Below are 23,518 nucleotides of genomic sequence, written 5' to 3'. Positions count from 1 at the left end.
GCCACAGCATCTGTATTGGGCTGAGGTCAGGATTTTGACTAGGCCATTTAAAACATTAATTTTGTTTCTTTTTAGCCATTCAGATGTAGACCTGTTGGATAACATTTTTCATTAAATAAATTAAATGATAATTTAATGTGTTACTTTTACCCAGATTCCCTTTGTTGAATATTACATTTTCTCTAAAGATCTGAAACCATTCAGTGTGACAATATGCAATATAGGAAATCAGGAAGGGGGCAAATACTATTTAATGGCACCGTACATGTTTGTAAGAACGTGTTTCAAATATATACTATATGAGCATTATACCAAAAAATTCTACATGACTGCTAAGCAGACCACTCATGATAACCACTTCAAAATCTGGCCATAGCGCAAGTGCCAGGTACTTTCCTGGTCCTCACTGAAGAGACCAAATTTTCCTGTGGTCATACATGATTGCCAAAGGTTTCCATGGCTTCTTGACAGGTGGGTGAGCAAAACTACATGTGAAACCCAAACTGCCAACCCGGGGATACAATAATAAAACCTTTTTTTTTTTTAAATAATGTAACTAAATCAAATCACAGGTTTTCTTATAAATTCATTCTTTATTCACATTAATCTCCGCATTTAAAAAAGAGGTGAGAAAACATGGCTAGAGAGAGCACTTTCATGTTGCAGTGCCACACAGAGCCTGCAGGGGGCGGGATAGTGGAGAGGTACTGCAGTGCTACAGTGCGCAGCTGCGGCAGGGCTGCAGTCCATTCTCGTTGCAGGCGGTGCACCGGAGGGCCTTGAATGTGTCTGTGAAGCAGTTGCGGAAGACAGACATCTTGCTGCCATGGCACACGGGACAGGGGACAAAGGCGAAGCCCCCGCACATTGAGCACCCATGGGGGTGCTGTACCTTCTACAATGACAAAACAATATGAATAGATTATAAATATATGCGTTACTATTATTCATAATGAGATGTTATGCTGTAGTACAAGACCCACTAACATTAATCATTAGAAGTGTGTCTTGTTATGATTAACTGCAGGCTGATGGGGGTCTAACATCATGCGAATCATGATGTAATGACTGACAGAATCATCATTGCCTTTTCCAGGGTAGAATTAGCCACGTAATAGCATCATTTGATGCGCCAATTTGTTTTAGTTTATAGAGGCCTGTTTTCGGACTAACCATTTGACTCAGCTGATCCTCGATGAGCCAGCAGGTCTCTCTTACAGTATCTGGCCACGTCATTCACCTGAACCTCAGGCGATCAGCCATCTAGCTCTGCTTTCCAAGTGTTCTCGCTTTGCTGACAGCTAGCTCAGTTTACACTGACTGGTTCACCTTGCCCAGACATGTATCAGCAAATTTTGCGAATACAGAACTGACATTTTCCTATTCATAATTGATAGCCCATTTATCAATGTCCATTCATAATTCAGGGAAATGGTTATGGTGCATTATTGATAGCATATCTGTGCTTTACCATTCTCACACATTGGCTCTATCAATGCAGAGGGAACTGGGCAGCAAGTACATCAGAGCCCTTTATGTAGATAAATCAGTGGAAAAATACACATTTTTAAATACAGTGAAAATGAATTTGGTGGCTGTGGAAGTCCTGCCAATACTTACTTTGCCTCAACTTCCTGGATTTGTCATAAGTTACTGTAATTGTCGTAAGATTTTGTATAACGGCATACATTTGCACAACATACTTCTTCTGGAGGGCACTGTATTGTATCCTTTGACAAATGATGCCAGCTAAAATAATACTTCCACTTTGCGTATGTACAATTATGATTCCAGCAGTCCTCCTATTCCTGAATTTGGACTGGTAAAACGTATTAGTCCACTGTTAGCTGTTAGCAGTCAGTCTTCCTCTTCCCCTTCCATTATTTTCAGGTATCAGCACATATCATTTCATTAACAGGTTTTACCTCAATTTTAATGAGAAGATCCTGAAGCTCTCCAGATTCATTCATATCCAGTATTTTCTCTGCACCCTGCGAAGCGACATGAAAAAACATAAGTTAAACTGAAAAGGACCTGCAATCAATGTAACATTGCTGTGGCTTGTATATTCTGACTGAACCTCAGCTAATTTTATGTTCTTTATTTTGTTTGATGGGCCATATTGCTCATTAAGATGCATCATAGCAAAGTTAAATCTTAAATTAGTTTTTCAAAGGGACAGAATATCTCAGGTAAAGTTCTTTGAACTTAAAGGTAGTGTAATGTTTATTGTGTGCACAGTACAGACCATGACATAACCTTGGTAAAAACATTTCAGATCTTGACAGTATATATCACCTATTTGTAACAATGTGACTACGTTCAGCCATCTTGGCTAACGGCTATTTTGGCTAATATGGGATCTTGGGATCTTGCCCAATTAGACCCTGAGGGTCTTTCTCAGGGACCCTCACCCCAAGGTAGTGTCCATCAATGAAGACCACAGGGAGTGAGGGGAGCTCCCCCACCTTTCTGCACCGCTCCTCCACATCTTTGCTGTACTCGCTGTTCAGGGCTATGTTCTTCTCCAGGAATTTTACCCGGTGGTTCTGGAAGATCTTGCGCACCAGCTCACAGCGCTCAAAGGTTGTCCTGATGACGCGGAAGCTGGTGGTGTAGATCACGATCCGCCCATACTCCAGCATAAATTCTGGCTGGGTAGAATCAGTACTTTAGAGGAGAATTGGTACTTTAGAGGAGACTCAGTTATTCAGAGCAGAACCTACTACAGAGAAGAAATAATTGGAAAATCAGAACTAAAATAATAGAGAATTGGTATTTTGAGGAGAATAAGTACTGTGGGAGAGAAACGTGAGGGTAAAGAGTGTATGCTTTTTAGAAATTAATGACTTCCATTTTGAACAGTTGTAATAATTCACAGTTTTGTGAACAACAGTGATTCTTCTGGTCAGTCCAGTATCCACTGCACTGACTACATGTGAAGCGTACAACTGCAATGTAATTACTGTGCTGTTCAGCTGAAAGTCTGTGGCCTGAAATGACATGGGCAAATACACAGCATTCTTCACAATAAAATGATGTTAAAAGCATGTTTGTTCTGCTCTCCTGCATTGACAAATGATGTTTTGCCATAATGACCCATGTGCATCAATACAAGTGGTATTCAAAAAAACTCCGAAATTGAATGTTGAAATTGTTTTTAAAAATTCTGTTATTTTTCATTTTCTTGTTGATGTTTCTTTTTAAAAATAAAAATGAAACAAAATGAGAACCCTGGCTTTCAGTTTCTTGAAAATCCAGTAGAAGAGGGGCTTGCCGACTCACATACACATTTCCTTTTAATTTTGCTTTAAATCCTTTATTTTATTTTTATTTCATATTAACTCCTGCAAGCTTTTTTTTTTTTTTTTTTTCATCTTACCATTGAAAATGTCCATTGTCAATGCAAGGAATTTGCCAACACCTGTGAGTACCTTATTTTTCAGTCAGGTAAAGAACTGAACTCCTTAAACAAAGCTCCAAGCCTGATTTCTGGACCATCTACTGTGGTGTCCTGTGGTCAGAATTTCCTTAGAGAAATCACACCACTGCAGCATCACATGGAAGCCTGGACTTGAGCAAGTACCAGGATTGTTAGTTTACACTAATTTTATACTGTACAGTTTAATGTTTAACAAACCCTTACTGTTGAACGTATGTACAGTATGTATCTGCAAAGCATTCTGGTTAAAATTTGATGGTAAAATTTATGACAAATATATTTTTGCTGTAAATCTTAATACAATAATAGGCCTATTTCACTGCCAAAGTTATCCAACCACAAGAGGCTATGCTAACTTTGCTGTCCTTAATATTTGGGTTATTTTCAACATCGTTCTTGTTTTCCATAGTTTTTGCTAACACACTGTTCGCCTTTCACACCCTGCTTTGCACAGTAGCCTACATTGAGCTCTTGCAATAATAATGAAAAAATACATGTAATTTTGGTTGCTGGGAAGTTCAATATTTCACCTGAAGACCAACATATCCTAATCTAACAAGGCACAAATCTGACACAGGACCACCTCGAAACGTATATTTCTGCACTGCTGGAGAGATCTCTCATTGTCAAAATCGGATGACTAGCCTATTCATCCATTTTTGACATATACTAAATAGTCTAATTTGCAACTGTAATAAAAGTAGCTCTGAATGATCAAGAAGTCAGTTTTGTATAATGTGTAGATCCAGTGCTATTTTTATTATGTGGGTAAGGACCTGTGTTGGCATGGTGGTGGAGTGGATAGCACTGTCACCTCACAGTGTGATGGTCCCTGGTTTAAATCCCATGTGGGGTGCCTGTGTGGTGTTGCATGTTCTCCCCCTGTTCATGTGGGTTTTGTCTGAGTACTCAGGTTTCCTGCCACAGTCCAAATACATGCAGGTTAAAATTAATCTTTGCTATTTTAAAATTAGCACAACCTTTTAAACATCTTTTTTTTATGGCTTAAGGAACACTGTAAAAAGTGGTTGCACCAGGTCTCTAACAAAACATTAAAATGTAAATTCTTGTTTTGTGATAAATGGGTGAAGCATAAACATGGTGGATAATGACAAAGACTTCATCATTATGAATCAATCCTTTATAAGCTGTTTTCCAAATCAGAATGTTCAAGCATGTTGTATAACCTGCTATCACACAAAAATATATCAGCACATTTAGAATAAGCTAAATAAGGGGAGGTAAAAATGAGCTGGATGTTCAAATATCAAAGTTTATGCGCATTGCTTATTTGTGGAATAAATTCAGCATAGATGGTATTTGTGAATATGGAGTGCAACAAACTGTGAGAATTTCTATTTATTTTTTGCTATGCTTAAATGAATGCATAGAATTAGTAAATGCTTGCCAGGTGTAACCATTTAACAGAAAACCTGAACAGTGGCTGCAGATGGAAATTAGCTGTTAGCTAAATCAGGTACATCGCATCTTTTTTTTCTCTCTGTGTATTTGTAATGTTAATAAATGCATTTGGACAAAATGAATTAAACAAATAAACAAAACCTTGAAAGAATTAAGTCAAACAGAAATCAAATGTTCTCAGAGACAGATTAGAAAGAACAAGCCATACCTAACATTGAGTTATGTAATAATGTAATAATAATGTAATGTAATAATTTAGCCATCAAAACTACTCCTGTGTTATATCTAAAAGTTATTGTACCAATGTGTTGTCTCCTTTTTATCTACAGGAAGAACGTAAGGAGCAAAGGATGTCAACAATATTCTATATACTGACTAGGGAACATCAATATACAATTATAAAATGCCAGGTTTGTGTAAAATTAAGTTTATCTTGCCAAATGTTGAGTTTGCCCTTTCCTTTTAGAATCAAAGCCTAAGATCATGCAGAGACACAGTCTGTGCAGAGGTGGAACAAATTATTTAGACAGGAATAACACTGTGGGACTAATCTTGCCAACTCACTTAAGGATGGTTAGGGATTTGGCCTGATTGGACAACTGTTCTATCCATGTCCACTCAGGGCTTTTCCTACTGTGCCCTTCAAAAGATAAAATTACAATTAAGTATTATGTCAGAAGGTCAGAGGAGTGCTCAAATTAAGAGTTTATCATGTGCAACAAGATGATTCCAGCCAGGTCTCTTGGTCACACACAGTGTGTCATCTGAAAAAAACACTGGTAAAGAAAACCATGAGTCACCATGAGTCACCATGAGTACCTATCACATTTCTGACGATGAAGGTCTTGGGTAACCTACAGTCACTGATTGTGATCTAATGGAAACAGAATTCCAGTTCCAAGTGAATAGTAAATGATTACAGTAACATATTATTTGATATCATATGGATTAACCAGACATTAATAATAACAGGACAGATTTCTGGATTATCTGGTCACCCACCTGAAAGTATACCCACACATTACCAAACTATGACATTTTAAGTAATGTTGTTATTGTTTTGTAACAATTCAGTGCATGTTTACTTATAGTATGTCGAGATGGATTTCCCAAACATGTAATGTACAATGGGACATACAGTATGGTTCTGTTTCTGACTAGTTGTATGCATTTGGAATAACAACTGGACATATTAAAAATTGTTTTGTTGGATTTAGGTTTTTGCAGGATTTACGTTTATTTTCCAGAGAAACTCAAAGTGCCATTTAAAAGAAATTTCAATTTATAATTTAATGATTGACAAAGGCTTTTATTCATGACAATGTATATACAGTAGCTTCCATCTTCATATGCTTTTTAACTGGGCATTTTAACAGCAAGGCTACAACAGCAATAGCCCACCCAGGCTTTGAAACTATCTCATTCTGGTGACAAGGTCAGCTCCCTTACAACCCTTACATCGCATTGTTGTTTCACATTTCCAGTTATATCGCAAAATCATGTACTTGTGTGTAGCATTGCCCGCTTGATCGCCCAGCTACAGAAATACCATTGACCTGACATGAGCATATTCACTCCTGATCCACTGTACTGAGAACTCATTAACCTAATTCGTTTCTTCTGTAACACTTAGCGAATTACCGCATGCATTTTTCATTTGACCATGACCCAGTGCTTTGACCTCACACCAGCTGGAGCTCAAGGAAGAGAAAAGAGGCACTGAATCCAAAACCAGGTCAGAGCTGTTTAGAATGCATTACTGGTACTGTGTACCAGTCACTGACCACTGCTCACATTAATATACTTGATTTAGTCATTTACTTTGCAAAGAATAGTGCTGCTCACACACTTGATCATTCCACCTGTTCTAAAGCAAAGTTTTTGTGTTAATTTAAATAATTTATATATTTTCAGTGGGTTTCCGATTGGTTTGCATTATAATAAATTTCTTGTTAGTACGCTCTGTATTTTTCCAAGTGAGATGCTGAATACTGAAAATTTTTCAGAAAGCCTTGCTCCTACCTGAACTTCAGTCAACAGATGACCTAGAGTCCATCGTGTTTATTTCCAAAGAAACTCAGTATGTTTGTCATCATGGCTCTAGTCTATATGCCACCCTAGGCAAGATTGCAAAAGGAACGGGGGTCGTTTGGGGATCGCAGTTTTTAACCTGCCTGAGGCAACTGCCTATGTGGCCTACGCTTAGAACCAGCCCTCATCTTAGTCACCAGAAACACAATTTTATTCCTTCGGGGTACATCAACCTTGAGTAGATGATCAAATGTAAGAAAGCAGTAGAATCAATCAAGACAACCATAAGAACAAGTCTAATTAATGCACTCACCCCATAGACATTGGATAGGTTGTTGAACAGCGCTTGGCCAGCACTGACTTTGTGCCTGACCCCCCGCACAGTCCCATTGTTGCTGAGAATGTTGATTCGCTTAGTGCCGAATGCCCGGTCCTTGGAGGCACCAGCATACATCAGCAGGTCATCAGGCTCGCTCTCACTGTCATCCAGCTCTGAGCCGAGAAATCCACTAAAGTGGCCGCTAGTATCGCTGGTTGAAGGGGTGCTGGCCCGTTCGGCCTCCGAAGTGCTGGTGGTGTCTGAATCCAAAGAATCTGACGGTCCCTCATTCCTGAACATCTCCTTCAGGACCCGACCGCTATTCGCCGATGACACGCGAAACCTAACTCTCTTCTGCGGCTTCTCATCCTCCAGTTTGAACATTTCCCCCTCCATCGGAAAACAGAACGTGCTTTACATCGTCCGTCGCTTCGTCTTCTATTGTTTAGTCTCATTTGAGGAAGAACCTGCCACCACAAGTTTGCTCTCTCATGGACGGTGATGAACATTAACATGTACTTTACTGTACCAAAAAGGCTCAAGACACACACGGCTACACAGTCAGTGTCATCAAGCCAGTTAATAATGCATGCACGTCTGCTATGGTTACCAAAAAAACTCCCAGAGAGTAAAATGATAGCCCCCTGGTAAATAATTGAACCCACTGTGAAAAATTTTGAACAGCTTTAAAATGGACGCAAGGACCCATTTGACATGATGAAGTTGTCTCGGCAAAACAAACAAAATGCCTGTCAGCAGTATGAACTATGCCATCTCAGCTGCCTACAGTGTCAGAAAATGACTATAACCTTAATCAAAGTCATTTAGTAAACAGGAGGAAACCACATTCAAAACTACTGTTCTCTGTTATCTTTTTAGTAGGTAACAGGGTCAATGTATGAACAAATGGTTTTATATTTCAGGATTAAGGTGTCAGTTTCAGTTCTGTACATCATCTTATCAGCCTGCTTGTGTAAATTGGGAATTATAACTGGAGTGCTCCCCAAAGTGAATTGAAGTTGCTCAAATTACAGGAGTGAGACAAGTTGGTGGTTGGCTCATTCTGGCACTGTTCTAGCATGTGGTTGGGCCCCATGTTCTGGTATCTGAGTTAGGCTCACCATGCACCAGAGGCATGGTTCTAGTGCATGAGGTGGATTTCAAGGTTGGGTCTGTATAAAGCGGAGATAATAACATTCCTGTTTGCATAGTTAAGTCTCGGTGTCAGTTTGAAAAGTTACTGCTGGCTACCTCACAACACACATAAATGCTATTTTGGTTGCAGCCCAAGTGGCCCACCCTTTTTCTTAACTGCTGCTGCCTGTCGTCGTCATCTCATGGCCTCCAGTTACACTCTCTCATCAGACGGCCTTTCTTGCCACACCGCCAGCTCCGGAGGTTGTGGCATTGTCACTGCCTAAGCCAGGACTGACGACATCACTTCCTGACCGTTGCTGTCATGCTGGGCATGCAGGATTGCCTCTACGTCCTCAGCCTGCACCGGCTCCTCACTCAGGTTGCTAGGACAGGTAATGCGGACCTGCTGCCTCAAGTGAGCCAGATAAAGGCCCAGCAGAAACAGGCCGAGGGCCTGACCTGAGCCATTGCATTGTGGATAGGCTAGCTAGATTAGCCGCTGCATGTCCACAGTGCACAGGCGTAGTTTCTCCCCGGGTCAGCTCTTTCGAGTGCAGCTGTTCCTTGAGAGTGATGATGGACGTCACCTTCCCAAACCACCTTGCCAATGCCAGACTGAGGCACTTGAAGGACTGGGGCTCGTTGTTGATGTCCAGGCGTGCGTGCAGTGCCTCCCCTTCCAGGAACGCTGCCAGGTTGACACATCCTTTCCTGCTCCATCCAGCCCGCCACCTCCGCCATGAAGTTAAACTGCTCTAGGTAAGCTTCCTTGCCAGCTTCCTTTTCCATCAAATCGTCACACTTTCGTGCACAGTGGTGGATGTTCTCTTGTAGCTAGTGGAGGGCTCCCCATGCTAGCTAAGCCATCGCAAGGGGCTCTGCTAGCTGGTTCAGTGCACCTAGATGAGGGATGCCATCAATGCTGAGTGAGTGGCTCAGACCTTGGTTCTCAACAGTCTTATGCTAAACAAGGCAGACGATGGTAGGCCTGTTTGAGTCACTCTTCATCCCCATAGGTTTCCATTAATATTGTAAAAAAAATTCTGTGAAGGTCAAACCCTGTTTATTTGTTTGTTCAACAGTGGGCATGACTGTTCAGTAGGTTTAAATGTGTGCCAAACATGTGCATCCCTTCGACTTTGGCTGTTACGTGGGCAAAGCTTGCACCTTTTCACAAACATTAAATCTTTATTCTGAGGAAATGTTCATACAAAGTCCAGTATTTTTAGTGTTTGATAACAAAGGGGTAAATCTGGTTGGCACGTACATCACAGAAACACAATTGGCCAGAATGAGGAATAGGTACAATGCGTGCTAGAAATCGCTGACAAGAGTTAAGACCTGTTCTCCTTGCAAATGTCAATAATATTTTCATTTTAATATTTTAGCTGTGCAACATACAGTCACTCTGAGGAGCACTACCTAGTACTAGCTATAATCTGTAGTTAGTGCTTAGGTTGCTTTTATAGTAATCATGTGTTCTTGCCCATTAATATACCAGGAGATTAAAGAAAATGATATGCAAACTGCCACAGAAATGAATTAGCGCTATTTTCCCTTTTATTTACAGCTTTGATGTGTGTTTGACCTTTGTGTATAATTTCATTAACCATGCTTTTGAAATAGATTGTGAAAATGAGCATTTGGTATATGTACTGTAACGTAAATGCAATGATGCATTACATATTCCAGTAGCACAATGAAAAAAAAACATTTTTAATTGATTTCAAGACCTGCAGACATGTACTACTCTGTTATACCCTCAACTTCACAAGTCTTTCTCAAGCTTGTCTTGAGTACTGCTTAAGAGTTGCACTCTTGAATCTCTCATACTATCTTAACCACTGATGCTAATTTAAATGTATTGAATTATTATACATATACATTATGTATATGTAAAATAAGTAAATATATTTTGATTATATAGCACACATACTAAAACATGATGTGTTTCAGTAAGATGCCTGAATTGGAAATGATTGGGAGTTTTCCTATTTTGCCACTAGAGGGCAGAAGACCACTTATTTTGAGCGAGTGTAGGAGTGAGTAGACATAATAAGGCAGGTGATTGCAGTACTGTTTTTCTTCCTTGTCTGATCTGGGATGAGCTAAACCACAATACTGACCATTTTTGTAACAGTTCAGCTCCATTACAGAATCAGTGCATAGATGTTATAAACCAGCTGCTAGTGCCTGTTGATGACAAGGAACCCTGCAGTGGTATTCAGGGTGTAATGGAGTTTCTCAATTATCCTGAGAAACACATTGCATGTCGTGGTTATTCCTTACATGCAGACACAAAAACAGATTCACACACAGAAAGAGAGAGAGAGAGAGAGAGAGAGAGAGAGAGAGAGAAAGAGAGAGAGAGAGAGAATTCTGGCCTGCAGATCAACCATAGCCTGAAGCCCAAAAGTGGGTGGAGGGTCTGTTGAGCTGAGAGAAAGAGGACATGCTTTGCCAGCGTTCAAATAGAGTTCAGCCAAAACAGACACATGGCTTATCTCACCACCAAGCAGTGACACTCTTAATGGGGACAACACCATTTTTTCGGTGTATGTGTTTCTGTAGAAAGCAATGGCAAGACTCAAATGTAGTGGTTGTTTAAAGATTTTAATCAGGACTCATCCTTAGTTTGAGTTCACATTTGTTCTTAACTTGGACATAAATTCATGCAATCAACTTTGGAGGCCACTTATAAGAAACATGGGAAAACATCCTCTGTGGTCTTTTGTGACTTCTTAACAGAAGGTTAACAGTGATGATGCAATTGTGTCCACGAGTTTCTTGAGAAAATTTTGGCCTTTTCCATGCCTTGAAAGTACCTCCTTTTTGCAAGAAATCAGTTTATTTCAGTGATATGGCTTTCAACAAAATTCAAGCATGATTATCAAAATGTGTGGCACACATACATGGAAGGCACAAACACACGTCATATTCGATATCTGGGATATTGTGTCTGATTTAAGGCTGCAGCCATTGCAGCCACCGAGTACTTGAGGACGTAGAGAGCTTGAAGCACTGATCTTGGCTTTATCAGACTGCTTGTATCTAGTCCTCAGCTCGGATGGAAGCAGTGACCAATAGGAAAGCAAAATCCAAGAAGAGATCTCATAGTTGTTTCTTTCATTTCTCCTAGACACAAATGAGCTATTTTTAATACTAAGCTTTTTCTCCTACTTCTCAAATTCAACTCAGGAGAGACAACCACCTATAATCTCATTTATGTCTTACTCTGATCAAAACAAGAGATCTCTAAATGATCTTAAATAAGTCTAATTTAGGTCTCCTGAACATGGGACCATGAGATCAGAGAAAGAGCTCAAAGAAAACTCAGCTATGACTCCTAGGATCTCATGATTCTTCTCAAATATGTCTGTTTTCTCATAGTGACCTCATGAGAAACAACTGCATCTCAATTCAATATCAATTTGTCTTAATGAAGTCTCAGATTCATTCTCTATTATCTCATCTTTGCTCCTAAGGGGGTTTTAGGAGCAGCAATTCAGATTGAAGTGATCTCAAAAAGATGTACAATTGAGATTACTACTTTCTCAAGAGTTAAAGAAAAGACTATCCTGAGCAAAAGATTTTTCCTCTCGAGAGTGATGTCACAGTAAAGACACTTACACACTGATTGCTTTCAGTGAGCCTTCCGATTGAGCCATGTGCAAGAAGAAACTGAAAAACCAACACATGCATAATCCAAAATACAGGCTTTACCTCCTCACTGTCTCCACGCAACCACGCCTGCCACAGACCTAAATCCCAGCAATGGAGCCATTTTGGATAAAACTGGCTGAATAAGACAGGTTGCTCTGTATATATACCCTTTCTGGCAAGATAATATTTAATATATTTTTAACCATCCTCTCCATAAATCCAGCATTGTAAATCCATTCATAAAGTATAACCTAAACATTACTCTTTTCCTCCAGTAAATATCCAATGAATAATGTTTAAAAAAAAACAAAAACCATATGCTCTGCAAGTCAAGGTACCTGTTGAATAAACATTTTAAATAAATGATGAAATGGTTTTCATGTTATCTCCAGTATTCAATGGGTAATCACGTACTGTAGCATACTGCTAACAGTGAATAGAATATAAACTACAGTGAACAGAATATGAACTCACTGTGACTCAGTGAATTAAGCGGTTCACCAGCTAACACAAACCTTTCATGACCATGGAAGGGATATTCAACATAGGTTAAATCCTACCTGATTTTGACTGCTATAATGACAAGAATGTTCTCCAGGTGTATGTATTGTTTAAAACTACCTGTCAAAGGGCCAGAAAACTCTTCCATACAAACTTATAGGTAACTTCATCCTCATAGTATTGAGGATGTGGAGGATGTGACATTTTATGAATGTTCTAAATAATAAAGTGTATTCTAAACATCAAATTCTGTGAATTAAATATTGAAGTATGGGATTCATTGAACATTGTTAATTTGATGCACTTTGAAAAAATTCTGATAAATTAACATGTATGACCATCCACAGTTCCACACATAATTTTGTTTTAACCGGTATAAAGTGTATAAAGTTCCAAAACAATTCCTGTAATGTCCATGATGACTTCAAGACTTCAAGGGACATCTGGGAAATAGGGAAAATGCATGTTCTAGGAACATTTCCTCTAATGTTTTAATGACCAAAAATTGTTTGTCATGCTTAAAATTTAATACATAAAAACATAAACACTGTACATTTAATGTAAAAATGAATGTACAGACAAATAAAACTAATGCAACATAATATTTTGCATATATCTGGCATGTGTTTTTTTACATATTAAATCTGCAAGATTAAGTTTAGCAGTTTTAAGAGCCCTCCTTTTTTTGGCTTTTAGCCCCTTTTAGCTCTGCTGTTCTTCCTGTTGTTCTATACATTCTGTAAATGGCTAATAATAAATTGTTATGAAATTTTAATGGGATTATCAGCACATCCATTTACATTTTTGCGCACTTTGTCTGATGCACGTAATTCTACAATGTGTGTGTGTGTATGTGTGTGTGCCTGTTGTTCAGATTTTAAAGTTTTAATAATCCACTAACATACACAACTATGTGTTTCAACAGCAAATGATGGCCTCTCTGTAAGGCTCACCAATAGGCCAAAGACAAAAGGTACAAAAAAAAACATGTTTTCTCATTAAACTGAATAAACTCTGGAGCTTAGTTCTCCCTTTTTGAAATGTATTGCTGCTACTAGTGACTTAAGGTATTCTTACTGATGGCTGCTGACTGAAAAACACTACATTGGTCTACACGTTGGTGTGGCCTTCAAGGAGCAAAATAGCCTCTGATTTGTGGAAGAAGGCATCAGAGGAGTACACAGACTTGAGCTGAAGTGCAGATGTGGGTGAAAGGTGGACAGCGACCCTAAGCACAATTACCAGTTTAAAATTGGGAAACTGTTCAAAAACACAAGCTTTATTGACAACATTTATAAAATTAATCTGATCCAATCTGCTGAGATACAGCTTCCATTTAAAGGCTGCGTTGACTTAGTGTTCAATGTTCTGATGGGAAGGTAGTCAGGTGGAACAGGATGTCCACACTCATGTTGCAGGCAAAGGCTGCATCATCGGTGTAATGGTTCCCTCCTTTGTGGGCTCATGCTGTCCTCTGTGGTTCCTCTTTGCCTGCCAGGTGGTTTGTGCAGTTAACCGGATAGCTTCGGGTTTGGCCAGGCTCATGTTATAACGCTGCAATGTGTGTGCCAACTGGTAAGGGCATGGTTTCGTAGTTTGAAGCAAGTTCCTGTTGGGGGAGAAATGGATGGATTTCTCGAAGTGATGGGTGGGGGTTGTGTGGGCATGTTTAAGGTCCTGAGATGAAAGGCTTTGTTTGTGGTTAGCCAGTTGTCTTCTCCCATAAATATGTTTCCCTGCTTGGAAAGGGGCTTACAAGAAGCACGTTGTGTTGACCTCTGACCTCCTGAGATGATCCCCCTCGCCAGCAGGTGGGTATTTAACAGGAGAGTGGAGTAAGTATCTGGCCCTGGCCTCTCCGTGTCATAACAACTGTCCTCCTCCCTGCACTTGGCCCCACACCTCAGCCTCCATCAGACCCCACACGTCGCGGAGCCCCCTGAAGCGTCGTCGCTGCCTCCACCCTTCCCTCCACCCCAAACGCAGTCTCCCCCCCGGGGCAGCCTCCAGGCGCCTCAGCGCAACGCTCCTGGCGGAAACATCGGGGGCGTCGCCGTACCCCCTTTCCCTCAGCCGCCTCATCACGGGCCACACTGGGGGGCCTCTGGCGTCGCCGGCCCCTCTACTCGCAAGGTCGTTGTCCTCCATCGGCCTCCTCCCTACACACGCCTGCGGGTCAGATGAGGCACAAACACACATCACTTGGGCTTTAACTCACCACAGCAAGACGCCAGAGCTTTTATGTTAGCCTCTCTACTCCTCGCTCAGGAGGTAAGAGCGGTTGTCTGGCAGTCAGAGGGTTGCCGGTTCGATCCCTCGCCCTGGCCGTGTCGAAGTGTCCCTGAGCAAGACACCAAACCCCTAATTACTCCCAACGAGCTGATTGGTACCTTGCATGGCAGCCTTTCACCACTGGTGTGTGAGTGTGTGTGTGAATTGGTGAATGAGAGGCATCAATTGTAAAGCGCTTTGGATAAAAGCGCTATATAAATGCAGTCCATTTACCATTTACTTTTGAATGTGGCAATGTGCACAAAGGAGAAACAAAGACGCATTCAGTTTCTCTGCCTGAATTGCAACACTGATCCCTGTGTATTCATTTGGTTTAAAAACTAAAAAACTAAACTTTCATAATCTGCATTGAGGAGCATTGCAAAGGTATCCTTACTGTTCCATTTTTTTTCTTGATCTGGGTCTGTACTCCATAGTTTTAGATTTTTAATCAAACAATTGACATGTGAATCTGAGAAGCAGATTATCAGCTTTTATAAACAGGTATTTTTCTACATTTTGATTTCACCAGGCAGAAATTACAGCACTTTTTATACATAGTCCCCCATTTCAGGGTACCATAATATTTACGTACAATAATTACGACCAAACAATAATTCCAAACATAATGCTTAAGCAACAAAGGAGTTTTTCGAAGTCAAAAACAGGCACGTTTTGATTGGCCAAGTCATTTACTGAATCCAGTTGAGCATGTGTTTCATATGCTAAAGAGAAAACAAACAAGCAGGAGCTGAAGATGGCTGCAGTACAGGCCTGACAGAGCATCACAAGAGAAGATACTCAGCACCTGCTGATGTCTATGGGTCACAGACTTCAAACAGTCATAGCATGCAAAGGATATGCAACAAAGAACTAAACATGACTACTTTCATTTTCATAACATTAATATGTTACAAACATTATGGTGCCCAGAAAAAGGGGCTATGTATAACTAGAGGGTTAAAACCTAGTATAAGGCTGGACCGAACCGGCCGACGTCACAGACATGCGCGGTATAACACTCATTCAGTCAGTCAGTCACAGACATTCGCGTTTGTAGGGCTGGCCCCGCAGTTGTGGTCCAGCTAAAAAGTGCTGTAATATACAGCAAATGTTATAGAGCAGAAAAATAAATTGTGTATGACATCATCTCTTTTCTCCCCTTTCAGCAAATTATTCATTCATTTATTCATTGTCAGTGTGTACTTAATTGATTTATTATTATAAATTAGTAGTAGTAGCGATTACGTTTTTTGGAGGTCAGATCAATACCATCGCTTACCTTAATGTTGTTGCTTTTTCACTGATCATGATCTTATTATTCTGAAACCCATCGTGCCTGTCCCTGGTGAGCACAGTACGAAAACTTAACATGTGACTTTTACAGGCACCTGTCGGCTCAGAGATACTGGTTTATATAGAATCATAAAGCGTAACTGTGACGTCATAGCTGCCGCGGTAACAAGCCCTGACATAAAGTCACACGCTAATTATATAATTATTAGGCAGCAATACGTTGACGTTTCTGATATTACTGAGATGATGACTCTGGTAAATCATAATTTTATCAAGGAAATTTATTTTCAGCACTAATAACCACATGTTTTTGCCAGCGGTGATATGACAAATGTCACCTGTTGTTATCAGCAAACGTAGGCTATTTTGAAAACGCGTTCCCTAAACACACTTGTAGCCCTACAGGCCTAATCTTGAACCTAGTCTGATATCTGCAAGTAGCCTAGTATATATAAACATAATTTTTCTTGATGGTGCTGACTTTATAAACTGTGGAAAGCTGTATGTGACCAAATAAAATCACAACACACTTTCATTTTCAGTTTCAAAACAAACGTTCTAGAATGATCCACTCATGATCCCGAAATGTTTTTTTTTTTCTTACAGAGCTTTACCATTGCCGTTGTAACCTACACATGCCCCCGCCAAGGCGTAACTTGGCGGGATGGCATACCTGCCATCCCAATATAGCCCCATACCCACATTCTTACGCTTACCGTATGTACATACAAAAATGCGGGGTAGCTGCTTACTGCCTACTCCTTGCCCTCCCAGGTAAGGAAATGCAAATACATTGTTCAAGTTGTCAAACCTTTTCTCACCAGGTTTATGTATCATTATAGCATTGCACATTTAAGCGTAGCCTACACGTGTATGATTTCGTTACAACCACGACTGAAATTCATGATGTGGTCGTGAATTACAGTTTCGTACACTGAAAAAAGAAACGTAGTGTCCAGTCCGTCAGAATCTAAACGACCACAGACCAAAAGCATTTTAATGTTCCCTCGCATACTAAAACCTACTGCTCAAATACCGGGTTCTTCCACGAGCACCGCTAATGTTCAAGGAATATAGGGTGACACAAACAGTATGTAACTTTTATTTTTATGATACAATGTCAAATCAATCAACTATAAGTGTCGATTTGTATAATTTTTCAGTCGAATTTGTTTAAATACTGCAAAAATCTTGAACTGTGAACGTAAATAGCCAAACACGCGCAGCTCTCGTCTCTCGCACCCCCGTGCGACCCAGATGGTACACTCTGACTTCTAAAGTGGCGCTGTTACACTAGGTTCACATCAGGAGATTGGATCGATTCTTGAATAGCGGTGAACTGCGTGCAGTCGCATGATGTGATCGAAACCGTGAATCCACGAGAGCTCTCAAATCCATCTGTTTCCTTCCTTGCAATGGGACTATGTAGGACTATGAGCGCCCTGGATAAATAAATCGCGACTTTTAATATAGCGACGAAATTCTGTTTCATGTGGACTAGTTTACAAAACACGACGGCGGAAAGGAACGGAACAGGCAATTTTAGAAGTCGGGGTTTGACAGGTGCCTTTGCCCGGCTTGGTGTGGAGATATGCATCCTGTTCAAAAAACGGTTTCTGATCTCCGCTCCCGAGTGGAAGGTGGGTGGCAAGCTAACGAGCTAACACTGCGTTGCACAATGACAATGAATAGCCAGTATATTATTGATTTATTTAGATTGCACTGGTATGCTTGCATTTATTTGCACTCATTGCAACTAGCAAGTCGTGCCATACCCTTATCCACAGAGCGCAAGGCTAGCGAGCTGTACATGTTGGGGCAGTAGCTATTTGATTACATTTACTCCCTGCACTGAATTTACATCTGCAAAGAGAAACTAGGAAGAGAAAAAACTTGGGCAGGCTAATGGCCAGTTTTGCCCAATTGCAGTGAAGCTTAAACAATGTAAAATGACTTGAAGTAGGCTAACGTTGGCGAGATCTGATTTCTGCCGATTGCCTGTTTGAAAGTTGACGGGCCGTTTACCTGACACATAGGTAATTTAGAGAGGGAAGACTGTATAGAAGTTAGTTTATGCATGGTAAAGATGCCTGAAACGAGTTAATGGTGCTTTCAAGACATTGCCTCGTGACCTCTCCAAGGAAACCCGGAACAATGATCACGGGGAATTGCTATGGCACCTTTACACATGTAACTTAGCTAACTTTTTGCAAAGTTACATTCTTGCGTAATATATACTTTGAATATTTCAGACTTCCCGATCATAAATATTGAAAATTATTAAATGCGTTAGGAAATGAAAGTCAGATTGAATCCATACCCACGCAATTGCTTATTTATTTATTTATTTATTATTTTATTTTAGTTTTGCAGTTTTGATGGCATATTTTAAAAACAACGATCAAAGTGACTCGAGCGACAATGCATGCCCGTTCTGTTGATACTGAAGTTAAGTTTATTTTGTTTGAGTGAATGAGGTTAGTCTCTTTTCACTTGCAATTGCTGTTCACTGTGTTTCTCTGTTACGGCCAGTCAGAGCTTAGCCTTTCCTTAAAAAAGCGGTAAAATTCAAAAGAAGCAATTACCAGTTATTCTGAATTGACGTCCACCAATTCACAGCGCCTATAGCAGTTTTGTTTTCGGGGTAACAATGCAACTAGAAAGTCGTATAAAATAGCAAAATTCCAGCGAGTGCTCATTGGCATTACTAATCGGCTATCAACAGTAAACTGTAGGCTACAATTAGGGAAAAGCATTTTTTTAATCACCGCACGCTTACTTTACATTCACGCAGTCTTTAAAAGACTGGTGAATGAATGCTCCCAAACACGCATTGTGTCACTGACAATTAAATATTATTGACACAATTAAAGTCATTCATGCTTTTAACTATAGTGTAGATTTTTATTTGTGATGTGCCGCGTAAAATTCGCACTGAAAAAATAGGATTTCCTGTCGAACGGATAGACTGTTTCCAGGACATATACCGTAGTTCACGAATGAATAGTGACTCAACAGGTTGGCCGCCTTGGAGCATTCTGGCCTTTTGGTGTTTGTCAATGGCGTGACTTGGTTATGTAGTAGGCTTTTATTTTTTCCAACCAGAAGCAAATGTGTGAGCCGTGTGAAGGTACAGAGGCGCTATTGAGAACGCAACCTGGAACATCGCTGCGCTTTAGGCAAGTAGCAAGCTGATTGATTTGTATTGACCAGGGCTGTTTTTACAAGCCCCTCCGTCATGCATATCCTTTCGAACCCCTATGATCGAAGGAACCTGGAACCCTTTTTTTGTATGACAGTACAAATAAAAATAGTTCTTGGTGCTTTCTTTTTGTACATCAGGCCTTCACTGCCTGCACATGTAGCTGAAATGACGTGGAATGCGCTGTCACTGAAAATATCTTCATTTTGCATTAGATGATATTGTAAAAGGAACTGTTGACAGGATTTTTTTTTTTTCCAAAGCTAGATTCAGTAAATCTAGTGATCCAAAAGACACATTTATGGTGCAGGGGTGCAGCAGTAGCTTGCATCCACTTTGCCTCATATCAAATGCATGATAAGACGTGATAAAAAGTGATTTCAAGTCATTGATGAGTTGAATCAGTTGTTCTGGTGCTGGACAGGAACTAAAACCTGCACCCGCACCAACTTTTTTATGAGATTGGGCACTCCTGCTGTAGCCCGAAGAGAGCCGTAGTATTTGGCGTTTTCCCTCTAAAAGTGCATTGATTTGTTCCCCTGGCTTCCCATCCCTGTGAGAAGTATCCTTTTCTTCGACGCCAGCACTTCTGAAACTGTAGGAATCGATTGAGTCTGAGCCAAAGGAACCTGTGACCTCTACCATTCTGTTTTGTCGACCACATCTGAAAGGGCCAGTGGAATATTATTGAATAATCTTTTTACAGTTTGCAGTTGGCAGTTCTGAGCTCTCAAAGAGATCCTGCATGAATGTTTTGGACTTGTCAGAAATTGAATCACAAGACTCATTACAGTACCAATGTCACTAAGCCATCGTCTGCGATTTCACCAGTCTTCATGGAGAACTCATAAGTCTATTGTGCATACTAAATGGGGACTAAAATTGTCCTGTCTGATTACCGTTTTGGCATCATCTTCCCTTGGTTACATGCGCTTCTTGTTTTGGAAATAGCCAGAGTCACAGGACCTTTGAGTTGTTTCCAAAACAGCCTTATTCCTGACATAGCTAGTTCTCGCACATGGCAGTAATGCCCTGTGATCACTTGGTCACGTTTCTTTTCATTGGAATGGAAAACTCATTCCACAGTCCATGTGGAGCTGTATGCTTTTTCAGAACCATTCCTCAGTGGTTGCTCCACTACTTGCATTCTTTTCTTGAGTCTACACTTTGTGCAGTTGGTAGTTCCTTGATCCCACTTCATTTGTCCATTTATAGCAGAAATCCTTTGTAACCTAAGTGCGATCATCTGGATCATAAAGTGAAATGAGAAAGCATTTCACACTGGTAATTGTAAATTTTATGACCGTAGGACATTGACTGGCATTTCATCAAAGGTCATAACTTTATTCATATGTGATATGGACATTTGGTTGAGATTTGTTGCCATTTATAGAATGTTCAAATCCAAGCATAAAACACCACCACCATATCAAGCCTTTACTGAAAGCAACTGAGACATTTGAGTGTCTAGACCATAATGCAATATTTCCTAACGGGTGTGCCGTCAGGCGAGGTCAGGTGTGCCATGTGAAAAATCCTTTAAAAAAAGTTTAATGTGCGAATGAATTTTAAAAAAAAACTTAAATGAACAAGTCCCATTCACAAAAGCCAAAATAAATGTAATTAATATGCATGTCGCTTAATTAAAACCCCAAAAAACATTTAGGCCTACTGTTGGCACATCACATCAACGTCGCTCACGTTTTTTTTCTGTCGGCGTGGTGTGCCAAGAGATTCTGTAAATTTGGAAGGTGTGCCACGGAAGGAAAAAGGGAAACTCTGGCATAATGAATTCCACCCAGTACCAGGATGTTATAGCCAAAAACCAGGTTGCCTCTGCCGGGAGGCACAGACTTGGTCATAGCAGGAGCTTCATGAAAAACAATAACCCCAAAGTAAACGTACCTGAAAATAACAGAAGTGAAAGCAGAATCAATGTTTTGCCATGGCCAATCTCCCATGTTAAACCCTATGAATATCCTTGCTCTGAATTGAATATGGCAGAGCAGACACCTTTGACAATACATTTTTCATAAAGTAGACTTTTATGCTATTTAATGCTATATTTAATATATTTTATTATTTTTATTTCATATTTTAGCATATAGCCTAGTCATTTTGGAGAAAGCGCTACTGGAAATCAACAGGGTATAGCCTTGAACAGGAACTTTCTCTGTGATTAAAATCTGTGGTTAATATCGTTTTTATTGCCTTCATAGGTAAAGATTTTCAAAAATCGGTGACCCATATGAAGGTTTAATATTTTAGTTTGTGCATGTGCATCATAGACTCCTCTGGGGAGAGCGTTGCAGAGTGCAGAGCGTTAGCCTTACTATTTCTCGTAACCTAACGGGTAGCAATCAGGAATGAACAGTTGTGCCAATGGATAATCTGAAAACCACATTCATCTTTGTCTTATTTAAAGAGCTACCACCAGGAATCTCATCAAATGAGCGAAAAGTCTGCAGTTGACCTTGTCAGGCCATCAGCTTGAGTTGACATTGGTGGAAAAGTGTTGAATATGTGGGTTAGTGTGTACTCAGAGCCCTGTGGTACTTGGTTTGGACAAGTTTGACAATCAGAAATCAACACGCTCCCCTTGAGCAGGATTATGAACTCAGTGTTTTTCTAATAATGGTTTAAATTAATTTGATGCAAACTTACAGAATAGCTCAAATGGATCTTGATCGTCTATATTAGTTTATACATCTGATTTAAGTCTGAGTTGACTTTCTTTTTCCAGGAGGCACGTTTGGCATTCAAACTAGGCTATTTCTAAAAGTTTTTGCAGGCAGATTTATAGGCAGCAGTGTCTGCTGCTATCCTAATAAGCGTAAATGCTAAAAGCTTCTATCTTCTCCCTCACTAGCAGATATTGTTATTGTAAAATGGATACTTTTTTTCATTTAATTGTGCTGTAGTCCTTTAATGTTGACTTCTTCATGTGTTGTGAAGCATTGGTGAATGTTGTAATCTGAAAATAATGCCTCGGATTGGAAAAAAGGGAGAAGCACTCAGTGGTTAAGAATAGGATTGTTGTATAGTGTAGGCCTGGGGTCTGTGACCCTGGTCCTGGAGAGCCACACAATCTTAGCTGGTTTTTGTTTTCACCTTAAAATCAGCAGTTTACACCCAAGTGACCAGGTGAAGTGAGTTAAACAGCTACAAAGATAAACAAAAAAGGACCAGAATAGGATCACAGTGATTAGTCAAGGACAATTTGTGCCTTTACATGAATGTCTTCCTTAGTAACACTAATCCCAGTAAACAATCAGGACAGAACAGTTGGTGACACAATGGATGGATACTGGAATTCACACCATCTATTTTCATCTTCTGTCCTTTGTTTAAAGACTCTGCCCTACCTCAGTCCTTGAGGAATCTTCCATCAAGCCCAAAATGGTCCCCTGCAGTCCTGACCCTTGGTCTGGGCCAGCCCAGCTTGGTTTCCCTTGTGGTGGGAGTGTGTGTATATGTGGGGTGTAGAAGGGTGTACCTTCAGAGCCCTGCTGTTGGTTACTTGGTTTGGACAAGTTTGGACAAGTGGCAGAGAAAGGGAGGGGTCAACAACTTGGCTCCCCTGTGCACAGGGTTCCCCAAAGGTCAGTAGTTGGTCGGAGGTCAACTTCTGTCTGAGCTAGCAGTCTTTGTCCCTCATTTAGGGATATGCTTTTCAGTTCCTTTCATCTTCAAATGTTCTGTAGCTTTCAAGATATGTTGCCTTAATGGAATATCGCTCTTTATTTGCCACACTTCACTTACTCACTGAAGTAAGTGAATTCAGAAAAAAGGGAGAAATCCCATGTGATTGCAATGTGATCACCTTGGATGTCAGTTCTATTTTTAGAGAAAGTTTTTTTTGTCTCCCTTTTAACAGAATGGGTGACAGTAGCGGCATCATTTAGTCATTTTAAAGCCAATGCTTTTTTAGATTCTGTGCTCAGTTTTTATTTTGGCTGTTGTGTTTCATCTCGAATCCATACAGGAAGCAAGGACGAAATATACAGTGAGCCGCATACTGTTTGGGGAAAAAGACACATTTTTTCTTGATATGACTCTACTCCACAATTTTAGATTCACTTGTGGTGCACCATCCCAGCTTTTAATTAAGCGTATTTTTATGGCTTCACCTTTTATACATAGCCCCCCATTCCTGGGCACCATAATATTTGGGACTCATAAATGTTATGTAAATGACATGTTTAGAACTTTCTTGCATGTCCTTTGCACGTAA

The 23,518-nt window shown here is 40.2% G+C and overlaps 2 protein-coding genes and 1 long non-coding RNA gene across 8 annotated transcripts in view; 1 reads left to right on the top strand and 2 right to left on the bottom strand.

Annotated features, from left to right (window-relative positions):
* Window positions 1–715: 715 nt before the first annotated feature.
* On the bottom strand, window positions 716–7,612 carry LOC135258540 (glutaredoxin domain-containing cysteine-rich protein 1-like). The gene is made up of 4 exons (XM_064342006.1): window positions 7,209–7,612; window positions 2,415–2,654; window positions 1,926–1,991; window positions 716–895 (listed from the first exon to the last, which is right to left on the bottom strand). Exons 1-4 carry the CDS (start codon window positions 7,608–7,610, stop codon window positions 716–718), a joined length of 888 nt encoding a protein of 295 aa, XP_064198076.1. The 5' UTR covers window positions 7,611–7,612.
* Window positions 7,613–13,773: 6,161 nt separating this feature from the next.
* On the bottom strand, window positions 13,774–18,915 carry LOC135259661 (uncharacterized). The gene is made up of 2 exons (XR_010331349.1): window positions 18,668–18,915; window positions 13,774–14,684 (listed from the first exon to the last, which is right to left on the bottom strand). It is a non-coding gene; the product is annotated as an uncharacterized LOC135259661 (long non-coding RNA).
* Window positions 17,375–23,518, top strand: part of LOC135259660 (probable phospholipid-transporting ATPase IA) — a 111,674-nt gene continuing 105,530 nt past the window's right edge. For all 6 annotated transcript variants that reach the window (XM_064344256.1, XM_064344258.1, XM_064344259.1 and 3 more), the window contains exon 1: window positions 17,375–17,722. In XM_064344256.1, the coding sequence (XP_064200326.1) occupies window positions 17,674–17,722 (49 nt within the window). In that variant the 5' untranslated portion in view covers window positions 17,375–17,673. The remainder of the gene's footprint in view (window positions 17,723–23,518) is intronic.

Source organism: Anguilla rostrata, chromosome 7 (assembly GCF_018555375.3).
Source record: "Anguilla rostrata isolate EN2019 chromosome 7, ASM1855537v3, whole genome shotgun sequence".
Classification (NCBI taxonomy): Eukaryota; Metazoa; Chordata; class Actinopteri; order Anguilliformes; family Anguillidae; genus Anguilla; species Anguilla rostrata.
Note: the sequence above shows the minus strand (reverse complement) of the source record. Positions and strands in the feature narration are given on the sequence as shown.